Here is a 12,892-nt window from a genome sequence, read left to right as displayed (position 1 = left end):
GCAATGTAAACAAGGCTTTTGCCAAATTATATTCAAAAAAACATCTCTGGCCCATGTTATTGCTCTGCTAGTGACTACAACCCATGAGCCAACAAAGATAAGTGTGGTTTGATATGATGATAGAGGTTAGGTCACCCCAAATCACATTTGAATTCATTTATGTACATGCCTCAGGGTGTCATTTTACAGGAATAAAGAATAAGGATTTTGATCTTTAAATAATGAAAAACACAGGGACGGACTATAAGATCTTAGAAAATGTTTTGTTTTGTTTTTTTTAATTTTACTGTGTCTTTAAAGGTAGAAATTCTTCTTCTCAATGTCTTTGTTTACTTTTCCAGAAGTTTTCTTATGTTTCGCGTTCTTCTGGGGGGCATCATAGAAGGTGCCTCAACACTCACCGTAATCATCAATTTGTCATCTTCTGTAGGAGCAACATTTTAATTAATATTCTAATTTGACAGGCGGAGGAGAGAGAGAAACAGAGAGGCAAAGAAACACTGTTGATGAATCCAGATAAAATATAAAGATCAGAATCCGGTTGTAAACAAACCAGCTCAGAGTCAAAGCAAAAAAAAAAAACGAGAAAGAGAGAATAAGGCAGAGACGGTGAGGAGGAGGAGATCACCTTCACTCGTCCTTCCATGGGGGTGAGGGAAGGAGCAATGAAGAGGAGAGCAAAGGAGGCAGAGAGGAGGAGAAATAGAGAGTGAGAAGAGACTACCCAAAAAGTGTTTGAAAAGCCGTGGGTGGCGCGCCTTATCGCCCCAGTTCTCCTGGAGAGATTATTGGGGGATTAGTGCGAACGCTTGTTTCTAAAACATGATGAAAAGACGTTTGGCGCGTGATAACGCTTTGAACTCCCGTACTCTGCTCCTTCTAGGATTGTGCCTTCAGGCTGCCTTTCCACGAAAGACAGGATTGGGGTGGGGTGAGCTGCTGGTTGCTGCTGAAGGAGGGAGAACAATAGAGACAATGTTGTAAAAGGAGTTTTTCCTGTGGTACACAGTGTGAAGTCTTCACTTAGAACATATATCCTTTGGAAAGATGCAACAGATGCAACAAACTCTTGGTTTGCACAGACTTTAGCATCATCACTTTTTGCTCTCTCTTCATCCTATATCTGAGCTGAAATTTTACAATAAATCTGCAACTTCAGTCCAATAACATGCACTTGCACTATCAGTTAATTAAAGCAGGATCCAATCAGAAAGAAAGGAGATATAATATCAGATTTTTTATGTACGATCCAATCAGAATAGCAGCGGTGGCATGCTTGCCCCTGGGTTGCCACGGGAGGCTTGCAGATGTTCACTCAACCAAAAACTCTGAGGAATCAGTAGCCAGCCGATCAGTTGATCAGTAAACATTATTATACCCTGTTCTAAAGTTCAACAGCAATATCAGCCAGAATATATTTAAATAGATAAATGGTTTTACACCTATTTCTCAAGAGATGCAAATGAAGGATTTCCATATGACACAGGCCAGTTAACACGTCGCTAATCTAATGGGGGAGATCTGTTGGAGGGAGAGCAAGAACTGGATCTCATCTGCCTATCTCTGCCTCTTGCTCTCATTCTCTGCCAACCCCTGATTTCTCACAACTGACAAACTCATCACCAACGACATGATAACAAACACACAAGCTAACATCAAAGACATATAAATTTATATTGTTTCAGATCAAATAATAGAAGTCAGGACTGAGGACGACAGGTGGTTTAAGATAGAAGTAAGCAAGGAGAGACAGCTGGGAAAGATCTGGTGGGAAAAAAAATACACAAGTACAAAAGTGAGCAGATGGTGATAGCATGTCCAAAGCAGCGATATGGACAATAGAGGGAGATTGACAAAGGACGACCAATGTCCAGCCAAAAGAAAGTCATTCTACCTAGATAAGATACAAATGGACAAAGTATAAACACATTTACATATATACATTTTCCCACTGTTTTTCCACTTATATTTTAATACACTGTATATTATTGTAGTCCGAAAAAAATGTAAAAACTAAATATATGTTAATGTAAATTCAAAACTAATAGCATATCATTCAAATGATAAAAAGTAGAAGCACATTTTGATCCTTTTTGCTGTTCAGATCATTCTCTATGAACTTAAAACATTTGGGATTTATTTTCCCCCATTTATCTCTGCAGCACTTTCATGTTGATTTGGCTGTGTGTTTTATATTAAATGATATTATATTCATTAATTTTGTCATATTTCATATCAAGTATATGATCAATAGGAAATGGAGGGGTTTGGGTTTAAGAGTTGAGCCCCTCTCTAGCTTCTAGAAATAAGTATAAGATTTCCAAAATAAGATACAGAGGAGTCAAAATGTATAAATAAACCCTGAATAAATGCATACTGAAAGAATAAATAGGAATGCAAATGTTTCCATATGGGATACAAAGCCTCACTGAATGGTTTGATGAGGATCAAAATTATGTGAATCGTTTTTCACATCATTTTAATTAAGCTGATCACCTGTACTGATTTGGGAATGAAATGTTAGACAGCGCTCTCCACCACCATCATCAAAGCACCAAATGAAGAAATATTTTTTGAATGGAGTTCAATCCCTTCAGTAAAGTTCCACACACTTGGATAATCTAGGACAATGAACACTGAAGCAGTTCTGGACACCTGTGGTGGAAAATCAACTCACTAACAAAGTTTATTTAAGGTTTTACTTTCATTTGTTTAATATTTTATCCCCACCTGCATGTTATATTACATCTACAGTATGTACCTATCTAAATCAATAATAAAACTCTTTGCAAGCAATTTGATGATAAGAACGTTTTGTCCCACTGGTTTTGAAATGAACAAAATGATATGTAGTGCAGTCCTGTAGGCCTGTAATACAGCATATGCAATGTGAACTTCTCATGTTTTTCAAGAAGCATCAGAGATATGTTCATTCAACTTCATGATAATGTTTGAGGCCATGGTTTGTTTCCAGACAAAACAACTTTATCTATAGCAACAGTAATGATGACAGCTTTGGGGTGCAGGTTCAGAAAGTGCCTGATAGATTGAAAGGCTGGTCAAAGACTTGTCTAGTTAAGGCTTATGAGGAAGTAAATGTGATGTCAAGGGTTTTTAAGAGTAACTTCAAATACCAGATAGTTTTTTTTAAAATAAATGTTCTATAACTCATAACTCTTTCATTTCTACATTAAATTTAAATGTTATTTGAGAACATTGCCAGATTTTGGGTACAAATGAGAACTGGAATGACAGATTTATGTTTCATCTCAGGAGAAGTTCAAAAAATGTATATCAAACTGTGTAATTGAAGGTTCTCATTAAAATACCTAAATGTTGCAAATAAGGTTTTACCCTTAAAAATGGTAAAACAAAGTTAAAAAAGGTCAGAAAAAAGGGCTTGTCATCAGAGAGATGTTGGTCCAATCTCCAGACTGGCAGGACATAGTGTGGTTGTCCAAATCTATACTACATACCAATTCTGAGCAGATTGTGAGTATTTAGTGTGTTCACACTGGAAAAATTCACAAAAGTAGATTCAGCCCAGTCTAACTAGAAATAAGGTTCACACTTATAATCCAATGCCAATGTTTAGTGCCAATTAATGAAGTAGTGTACCTTACACTATATATATTTAGGTTGGCATGGTGGATGGGTTATTATCCACTTTCATGCAGCAGGGATTTTGCAGAATGGTGATGTTATTGTCCGGTGTTAGTGTTGAAAGATTAGTATAGTTTTGTATACAATCAGAAAGCAATATGGAATAGGGACAGAGCATTGTCTCAGAGAACTATGATCCTACCTCTAACCCAAACACTGACCCCCAGCTGCTCCTCTTGGATGCCAGCAGATCAGATTGTGGTTGTAATGGACGACTCACAGGTGTGAAACTGTGCAGCTAAATGCCTGTTTTTGTTACTCTTTTACCCTTTAAAGTAATCTTTTACTGCATGAAAACAGTGCTTTTTAATATCAAATGTTATTCTTATATTCAAATAAAACGTATGTAAAGTGAGTTTATACTTTACATCCACTGTAATCCACTGTAGAAAAGTATGATGGCTCAAACTGTAGCAGAGCAGTGGAAGATGAGCAGATTTCTCCTCTCCAACACACTGAGGAGGATAGCCCTGACCCTTGCTGACCCACAAGGGAGGGAGGCATGGAGGGATGGATGGATGGAGGGATGGATAGAGGAGGGGGAGGATGTGGAGTGACAGGGGAGAAACAAGGGAGGAATTTGAGATTACAGCCACTATCTCTAGTAGATACTGAGGGTCTGTCTCCTCACTCCTTCAGTGCACAGATAGGAGGGGAAGAGGAGGGGGGCAGAAAATGAGGAAGATGAGAGAAAATTGGTCATAAGAGTCAGAATGAGATGGTTTCCATATGAATGCAAAGCCCTCAAAAGAACTAAAATGGACTTTACAGTTTAGACGAGGAAAAGGATGGTATGGGCAGTGTGGGGGGGGGGCAAAAGGTGATGGGTGAGTGAGTTTGTGTGCCACTGAGTGCTTGTGCACACACATATACATACACACACACACACACACACACACACACACACACACACACACACACACACACACACACACCTATATGTACACTCAGAACCTCACTGATAATAAACGAAATCTTAGAAATGAGAGCCTATCAAGCAGGAATCAATCACTGGGGTTTGTTGTCCAGGAGGATGGCGCCATGTGGAGATAAAAGGCAGGCGGACGTCTGGGGAGGGTTGGGAGGAGAGAAGGAGAAGAGGGGAGAGTATGGAACATGAGAGGGTATGGATGGGAAAAGCCTGGCTTTATTTGAACTGGGTGGACTTTTTATTAACTGGATATGAACTGATTTGGACCCAAATGTGGGCATGTTAAATGGGGCTGAGCTGGACCAATATTGGGCTATGTTTTTGGCACCTGGAGTCCAAAAAAAAAAAAAAAAAGACAAGAAATACAGGGAAAGCAAGGCAGATCAATTACAAAAATTAAGTAGGAATGTCTGTGTGTATGAATAACCCTGCATTTGTGTGTGTTTGTGCAATTGTAAGAGTTTGTGTTCCATGCCAGGAAGCCTCTCCCAGCATCAGTATCATATGATTAGATGGACTTGCACATGATGCAAAACCCAACCTCTGATAGTGCTCCATCCGGTCCGACACACTTTTCCCAAGGAACACACACACAAAAAGATACACACAGCTGTTTTCATTTCCAACTACTGTCCAATACTCATGTGATAAAATTTTTATTCATTTTCTCTCTTTGTTAACCAACCATCTGACCTCTGACCTTTGACCTTTCCAAATGAGCCGGCTGCAATTAAACAATATGGCTTACTCTCACCTCAGTGTTAAAATATACAAGATGTGTGCTATAAGAAATATTATTAGAAAGCCTCACAATTTCACTCTTATTACATTTATTAGTTTGTCTTACTTTAGGGCTGCATATAACAATAATTTTTACTATTAAAAATCTTCAGAATGTCTTTTCCTGTTTAATTAACCATCAAAAAGCTAAAATTTGTTATGTAATGATATGGAACAGTCAAAAATAGGGCTGAAAGAACAACTATTTTCATTATCAATTAATCTGCCAACTATTTTTGGATCGATGAAATAATCAAACAATTCTCCAGAGCCCAGGATGACATCTCCAGGTTGCTTATTCTGTCAACCAACAGTCCAAAAACCCAAATATATTCAATTTACAATAATACATAACAGTAAAAGCAGTAAATCTTTACACATTCTAGAAGATTTTTCTCAATAAATGACTAAATTGTTTTCAGCAGCTTGACTTATTGAATAAGAGGCCAAAGCAAGCTAATCTTTTACCATATTTAGTACATTTGTGAAGTTATAATTTTTTAAATAGATGACTTAAGTGAATAATGGATTATCAAAATTCTGGTTAATTTTCTTTTCTGTTCAATTAATCAATAAACAAATATGTTATGTCAGATATTACTGATGGAATTTAAGAATATATAGACAAGCATCATATATGGACAGCCTACAAATTGTACAGTGTGTGCCGTCATCAAATACTGTTAAACTGAGTTTGAGACTTCTGGGGCATGATTTATAACTGTTGCGTGCACACAGAATGGGGCCTGAAAGAGGGGTGCGCCATTTCCCACTTAAAGGTTGGGATCTATAAAAACAAACTTGATGGGTGAATGTGTGCACCTATACGGAAACTCTGACCCATGCATACAAACATTTTGGAGATGGGAAATTGGGTTTGGTGTGTAAAATCGCAGCAGTGAACATCAGGCGGTCAGAGCGCACTGGAGACAACGGGGGCTGCCACACGCACTCTGCCTTCTACAGCCACCTCATCCAACCACACCTGCATTTATCATCAACTGCGAAAATGACAAAAACACCCATATGCTGGATTTTGGAGTTAAAAATTAAGTATTAAATATTCAGTGTGTGATATCATCAGCTATGTACGTGTCTATAGCATATACATGCTTAACAAATACCAAGGTGAGCTTTGGTGTCTCTGTGCCTCCGCTGGTTTGTCCATACTCATCCATACTGACGGTGTGCAAAAAATATTAAACTCTGTTGAATTTCCGAAACTATCCTGTTTGTTGCATTAACAGCTGCTGCAGCCATCAGCCCTCAAACTTTGTTTTGTTTGTAACATTACCTCCATTCTCCATAGGAACAATATGTATATCAATATTCATGAGGGATTTGCATAACCATTTATGATTAATTGTGGGGGTGTTTTGGGCGGAGCATGAGGCTTGCCAAAGTGAACCCATTTTCAAGTCGATTGGGATTTATAAAGGGAATGTTTGTGGAGGTGTGCATGCACAGTTTTAGTCCTCATTACTTTTTTTGCATACGCCATTTTCGGCTCTTGTGTGCACATACCCTGTTAGTATGGATCCTATGCACTGTTTTGTAAATGAGGCCCCTGAACTGGACTGAGCTTCAAGCGTGCCAGCCGTTTCTTGCTTTTATGAAAACACTGCTATATCGTCTTTTAAAAAAAACATACTGGATGTACAAAGGACAATAATATGAATTACTACGCCCTAAAATATTTGAAACCCTCTAATGGGATCAAATGTAATATTTGATGTGAACTGCAATGCAAGGAAAGGTCACCAAAAGCAGAGAAAAAAACTCTAATTCAAAAATTCAAGAACAACTAACTAATTAATTTGACTGGACAACCATCAACAAATTACTTTAAATTTAAGATCTGAGTTCAATCACTCTACTCTTTACGATAGGTATTTTATATTGCTTATGATTCACTGATGTTAGTTTAGAAGGTTGTGCATCACTTCAATTTAAGAGATCCTCTATGAGAATGAATAAACAGTTACAATAACGGTTAACTACTAACTGTAACAGAAGCTTTGCCAGTAGTTATTGCACAGTGATCGCATTGAGCTTGTACCTCTGTCTCGTGATCATCTGTGCTGCCCTCTGATTGGAGGATTCCTGGATAAGGTCCCCATGTTGTGTCTGAATGGAGGTCCCTGCCTGCCACCACCCTGCCATCACTGCCTTCTTCACATAACTCCAGGTCATCTGGGGGGAGGAGAGAAGAGTGGAGCGGTTATCATCAGGGAGGATGAAATAAGCCAGATTGCACATGTTGTTGTATCAACATGTTAATGTGCTCAAGTGATAATGACCTTATCATTAAACAGCTGGTATCATCCAGGCAGTGTCATCAGTGACAAATATGATGAAAAAAAACGTTGAAAAAATTAGTCTTTCCATCAACATCTGTAAGCATTCATATCATTTTTTATTTTCTTTTCATGTCATGTCTGAACTCACTTTTATTGATCAAATTTTGCTAGAAAAGCTCCTATGAGAAGTTTAGATATGTTGTCATTTTAGGCAACATTTAAATATACTGAGTATTGGTAAAAATATTTATCAAAATATTAATTTCCGCCTTCACAAACCCCAGCTGACTGAAACATGACCCACAGCATTTAGCGATGTCCACATGACAGGCTAAAAAGCATCATCTGGCTTGAACTTGACCTGAACCCTCACAGCAGCTCAGACCATGGAGCAAAAACTGTCAACAGGCCAACAGCAGGGGGAGTTTGATACAAGTTGAGCACTTTCTGTCCTGGCTGGTTCAAACAGGGAAACCTGTTGTGTACTTCCTCAAAGTGATAACTGTAGAAAGATGGCAGTGACGGCTGTGGTAGAAGTCTGCTGCAGCCCAGATAGAGCCAGATAGCCAGGAGGCACGGAGGACTGATCAATTTATTTAAAAACTTAGGACAGCTCAGAGTGCAGGAGAAGGAGCAGTCTGTAGTTTAGAAAAGTTTCTGCAAATCTGAGGAGAAATGAACAAGTTTGAGCAACACTAATGAGTGTTTCAGTCGGAACTTCAGTGGCTGACTTGATAGGATTAATGCCAGCTGCTTCAGTGACATGAGCAGTCTCAGGGTTTGCACCTAGAAAAGCTTTCTAGTTATGACCATCTACCTCTCTCTCTGATCAAAGCACATACAAAATCCCGCCTCTTTTCCTCTCACCTCCCACGCCCCACCCCTCATCATCTCATCCTTGGTTCAGGCGACTGTTTTAGGGGGTCGGTCTAAAGTGGCGGGCCTGATAAGCGTGTTTGTCTAACACTCTCCATGTCAAAACACTCATCTATCTTCTCTGTATCTATCCCCACCAGAGAACAACGGACAGACGCTGATAAAATGGCTTTCCCACAGCCGGTGGGGGAGTGAGGGAGGTGGTGTTAGTGGTGGGGGGGTTGGGGTTATGGAGGGGAGGAGGGAGCAGGACGGAGTGTGGTTTGAGGGAAGAAAGTAGGAGGGATGGTTTTTTTTTAATTAAACAAGTCCTTACCAAACAAAAAGCAGTTGAAAATATTATTTCACTTTTGCAAAAATCTGTTGTGGCACAGTTACACAGGAAGTAGCAGGTTTCTCTTAACTCACAGCTCAAAGTTACGATGAAAATCTACTTGGTATAATGAATAACACACAGTGATAATATTTTACTGAACTACTTGAACTAAAAGTTTCTGTTTATTAGGATCAACACTGACCATAGTATGTGCACTCAGAAAAAAATAGTGTATGCACTTGCATCAGAATTTCAAGCAGGTGCCGGCACACCTTGTTTGCCAGCCATGGTATGTGTCAAACTGTAACCAGCCCCACGTTTTCATTCTCTTGCCCCTCTGCACATGAGAGCAGGATACTGGTGTCAGACATGATAGGAGCTGACTTGACCTGTTTTTGTGCTCGGGTCAGGTTGGGCTGAATCTTGAATTGAATGGTTTTGGGTGGAGCTTGATTTCACAAATATTGCTGAAAAAAACCTACTTGCCCTTCATTGTCAAAATACAGCAAATTAAAAAGGATATATTTGGGTTGTTTGGGTCTTGCCGCATAATACATGATAGCTGCTGGATTCTGTAGGAGTTTACTTACAAATGTTCCAGCTTGGAGTTGGGTCATCCCAAACTTGATTCCTTAGACAGTCTAACCTCCTGGCTGCAAAGTCTGAAGTCCAGCATCTGTCCAACCAGTATCCTATCTCCTATCGTCCTATGGGGCCCCAGTTTGGTCACTCTGACCTTCCTTATCTCAGCACTCCATCAATGTCCAGTCTGCCTCTGGGCCATTGGCCAATCCTCACCACATGGGACTCTTATCAGCTTGACCAGCTCCATTGACCCCCATTGTGAAACACTGCGAGGATTTGACCTCAGAGAGCCACCACAGATATTAACTTATAAATAAACCTGACACAAGCATTTAGTCTTTCAGGTATTACGGCCAAACACGTTATCGTACTCCTTTAAATACGATGGATATGATACTTATTGCATCATATCCTTTAGTTTAAGTACATGGTAAAGCCAATGGGTCATTTGTTGCTGTGGGACGGTCAAGGCCATCCTGAATATCCAAGTGTTTTCATGGAGTCTTCTGAGGTGCGTTAAAATAATCAGATCTAACAGTAAAACTGCAGGAGAAACCGTGCCCCTTGATTATAGTTAATGAGCCAAGTTTTAAGTGCATTTCTGAATTTTGGCAAAATAAAATGTGAGTTTCCATCAACGAACATGGACATGACAAGATTACGTAATTATTGAGCACTAGTAACTGATACATCATTGCATTTGATTGACTGCCTCCCAACTAAGATGTTTGCTCTTATTTTTTAAGTAAATGGATCTGTCTCTTCTGATCCAACCATCTAGATAGAGAAATGTATGACAAGCAACAAGGGATCATTCTTGACTGGAGCTGATGACATTGTGGTTATGTAAAGTCCTATTCTTTAGAATCTTTTGGTCTTTCTAGTGGAGTGGACGCATTTATTGGTGATTGGCAGCATGACATGGATGCTTTGAAGCAGGTTTTGAAATGTGAAATCGTCGTCAATTCAAATCAGTTTTTGTTTCCATTTTCGCATCCTCTCTTTTTTGATGACACTTTTCGTCCTTAGCCATGCCTTAAAACCTTTTTTACAATATTTCTGTTTATTTTTTTATTTTTAGTGTTTCCACCAAGATTTTTTCAGTACAAAATGAAAAATGTGTATTAAAACAGTTTAGTGGAAAAATACTAACTAAGTGAAAGAGAGAGAAGTGTGTTAACTAATGTATTGAGTGTAAAATGAAATGATAAGTGTTGATACTATCCAGATCAATGCCAATCCAAATCAAAGTTACTTTTACATTGATTAGAAGATAAGGTCGGACTAACTGCTCTTTGACATTCATAGAACACGCACCAATGATAGAAGACAGATGACAGAATACAGGCTGTTAGGGTTAAGTTATAGTTAGATATCGTCATGGCTGCTACTTTGTATTCATAATATGTACTGCTGTGAGAATGTGAGAGAAAATCACTTGAATGTTTAAAGATGTGTCCAAATTCAAAATGTACAATGCATGAGAGCAACAAGCCATGCAATGTACTCCAGTGGGGGGCATTTGTAAATGTCACTCAGATTATCATGACACAAAACCATCTGAGAAATAATGTGCATAAGCATTTTGGATTCAACACCAGGGACAGAAAAATCATAGATAAAGGTAAGGCTGTCTGCTGCCTTTATAAAATGCACCTGCCTGCCAACTGTAATGTTGCCACAACAACAAATCCGAGGTCACCTGTTAGCTTGTCACTCACTGAGTTATAGTTTAGGATAGGATATATATGTCCACGCTGAAATACTGTGTCTCAACAACTATTGGATTGATTGCCATGACATATATTGTCATGACAGTATCAGGTAAACATTTATTTCTAATACTTTAGTTTATGACTAAATACTTAAATAAATACTACTAAAAACTATGACATTCCCATCAACCACAGATATGCTTTGTATTAAATGTTAAATGTAAATGTAAATGTTAGCCTGTTAACACGCTAAACTAAGATAGCTAAGATCATCAACATCATACCTGCTCAGTGTGTCAACACTGTCACTGTAAGCATGCTAGTGTGCTGACAGCCTAGGCAGAAGAACAGCCTCACAGAGCTGCAAGCATGGCTGTAGATTCCTTTTTTTTTTTTTTTTAATGACAGGCATACAGGCTAACATTATCAAATGTTATTATTAACATACATTAACATTATTATTATCGATGATCTGATTAAGAAATGTGAGAAAATCTACATATATGTAAGTGAAAAGGATGGAGTGTAACTGGTTAATTATAGGCAGCATCAATGACTGTGGAATAAGAAGCTGTCAGAAAGTCTTTTTAATAAAGCACTGCCTTCTCATATTGGTAGAGAGAAGGTGCTATCAGTGTACCTCTGCTAATGACTGCAGTTTGCTAATCCCAGCAGGTTAACTGTGTTCGCTGGGGTAACATAAGGCCTCCAACAATCCTAATCTCTGTTAATTACCCCTCCTGCCCACCACAGACCTGCATAATAACCCAGTGCTCCTTATCAATATGGCTGCACTGGCTACTACTACCATCACTGCTCTGTATAATACTGATGTACTACCCCTATCACTGTTACAGTCCGTGCGCACGCACACACACACACGTACTGTTTGTATGCACGGCCGTTCACTGTGTTTTCCGTCATTAAATTGCCTGAAAACGACATCATTTATAACTTGAAATTTTGGTTTTTCATGAAGGCGACATCTGGTTAATAGGGCTTATTATAGGCTCTTCTCCAACTTTCTTTTTAGCAAAAGTAGCGTCTCATGTTTCATCCATTAAACACCAAAACTATGTGACCATTTACAATGTGAAATTCATTAGAATTATTGCTAAAACAGCGTCTGTCAGATACAATCATATAAATGGTTTTACCAAATTGTTATTAGAGTAACTACCTGATGGAAAATAATACACACATCAAAATTAAAATAAAGCTACATAAATGAGGAAAACTGATAAAAAATACAATAAATATTCATACTAGACTAATAATGTCGTCCACATTTAGATAAACAGGTGGTTTTCTTGGTTCTTCTCGGTTGGGGAGTTTAGACAAAGCCTGATTTTTAAAAGTAACGTGAGCACGCATTCTTCCCACCAGTCTTTCTGTCTAGATGACGCATTACAAAGAACACAAGGCTGGATGGGATGGTTCTCGTTATCAACCAGCTCCACAGTATCCACACAGCCTCACTGATTTAGCTATGACATACACACTACCTTACAATGACTTCATTAACATGCACTTATGTAACCAGGTTACAGTCAGCTTTCAGTAAGCTGATTTCTTAACTGTCAAGAAAACAAGAAACCCCGTTTCTGTAACCAGGGTAGGGGATTACAGAAACATGATTACCACAGGTATTTTTGTGTGGAGAACGCAGATTTCTCTGCCATATATACTCATAATGCGTGTTCTAATAGGCTTTTTGGAAGTGCAC

General features: G+C 38.7%; 1 protein-coding gene across 3 annotated transcripts in view; it reads right to left on the bottom strand.

The window, feature by feature from the left end:
* zfpm1 (zinc finger protein, FOG family member 1) overlaps positions 1-12,892 on the bottom strand; it is a 118,786-nt gene that overhangs the window by 21,021 nt on the left and 84,873 nt on the right. For all 3 annotated transcript variants that reach the window (XM_040132502.1, XM_040132503.1, XM_040132504.1), the window contains one exon: positions 7,434-7,567. In XM_040132502.1, the coding sequence (XP_039988436.1) occupies positions 7,434-7,567 (134 nt within the window). The remainder of the gene's footprint in view (positions 1-7,433; positions 7,568-12,892) is intronic.

This window comes from Xiphias gladius, chromosome 8, assembly GCF_016859285.1.
Source record: "Xiphias gladius isolate SHS-SW01 ecotype Sanya breed wild chromosome 8, ASM1685928v1, whole genome shotgun sequence".
Lineage (NCBI taxonomy): Eukaryota > Metazoa > Chordata > Actinopteri > Istiophoriformes > Xiphiidae > Xiphias > Xiphias gladius.
The sequence above is the reverse complement of the archived record's forward strand: the minus strand, read 5'-3'. Positions and strand labels throughout refer to the sequence as shown.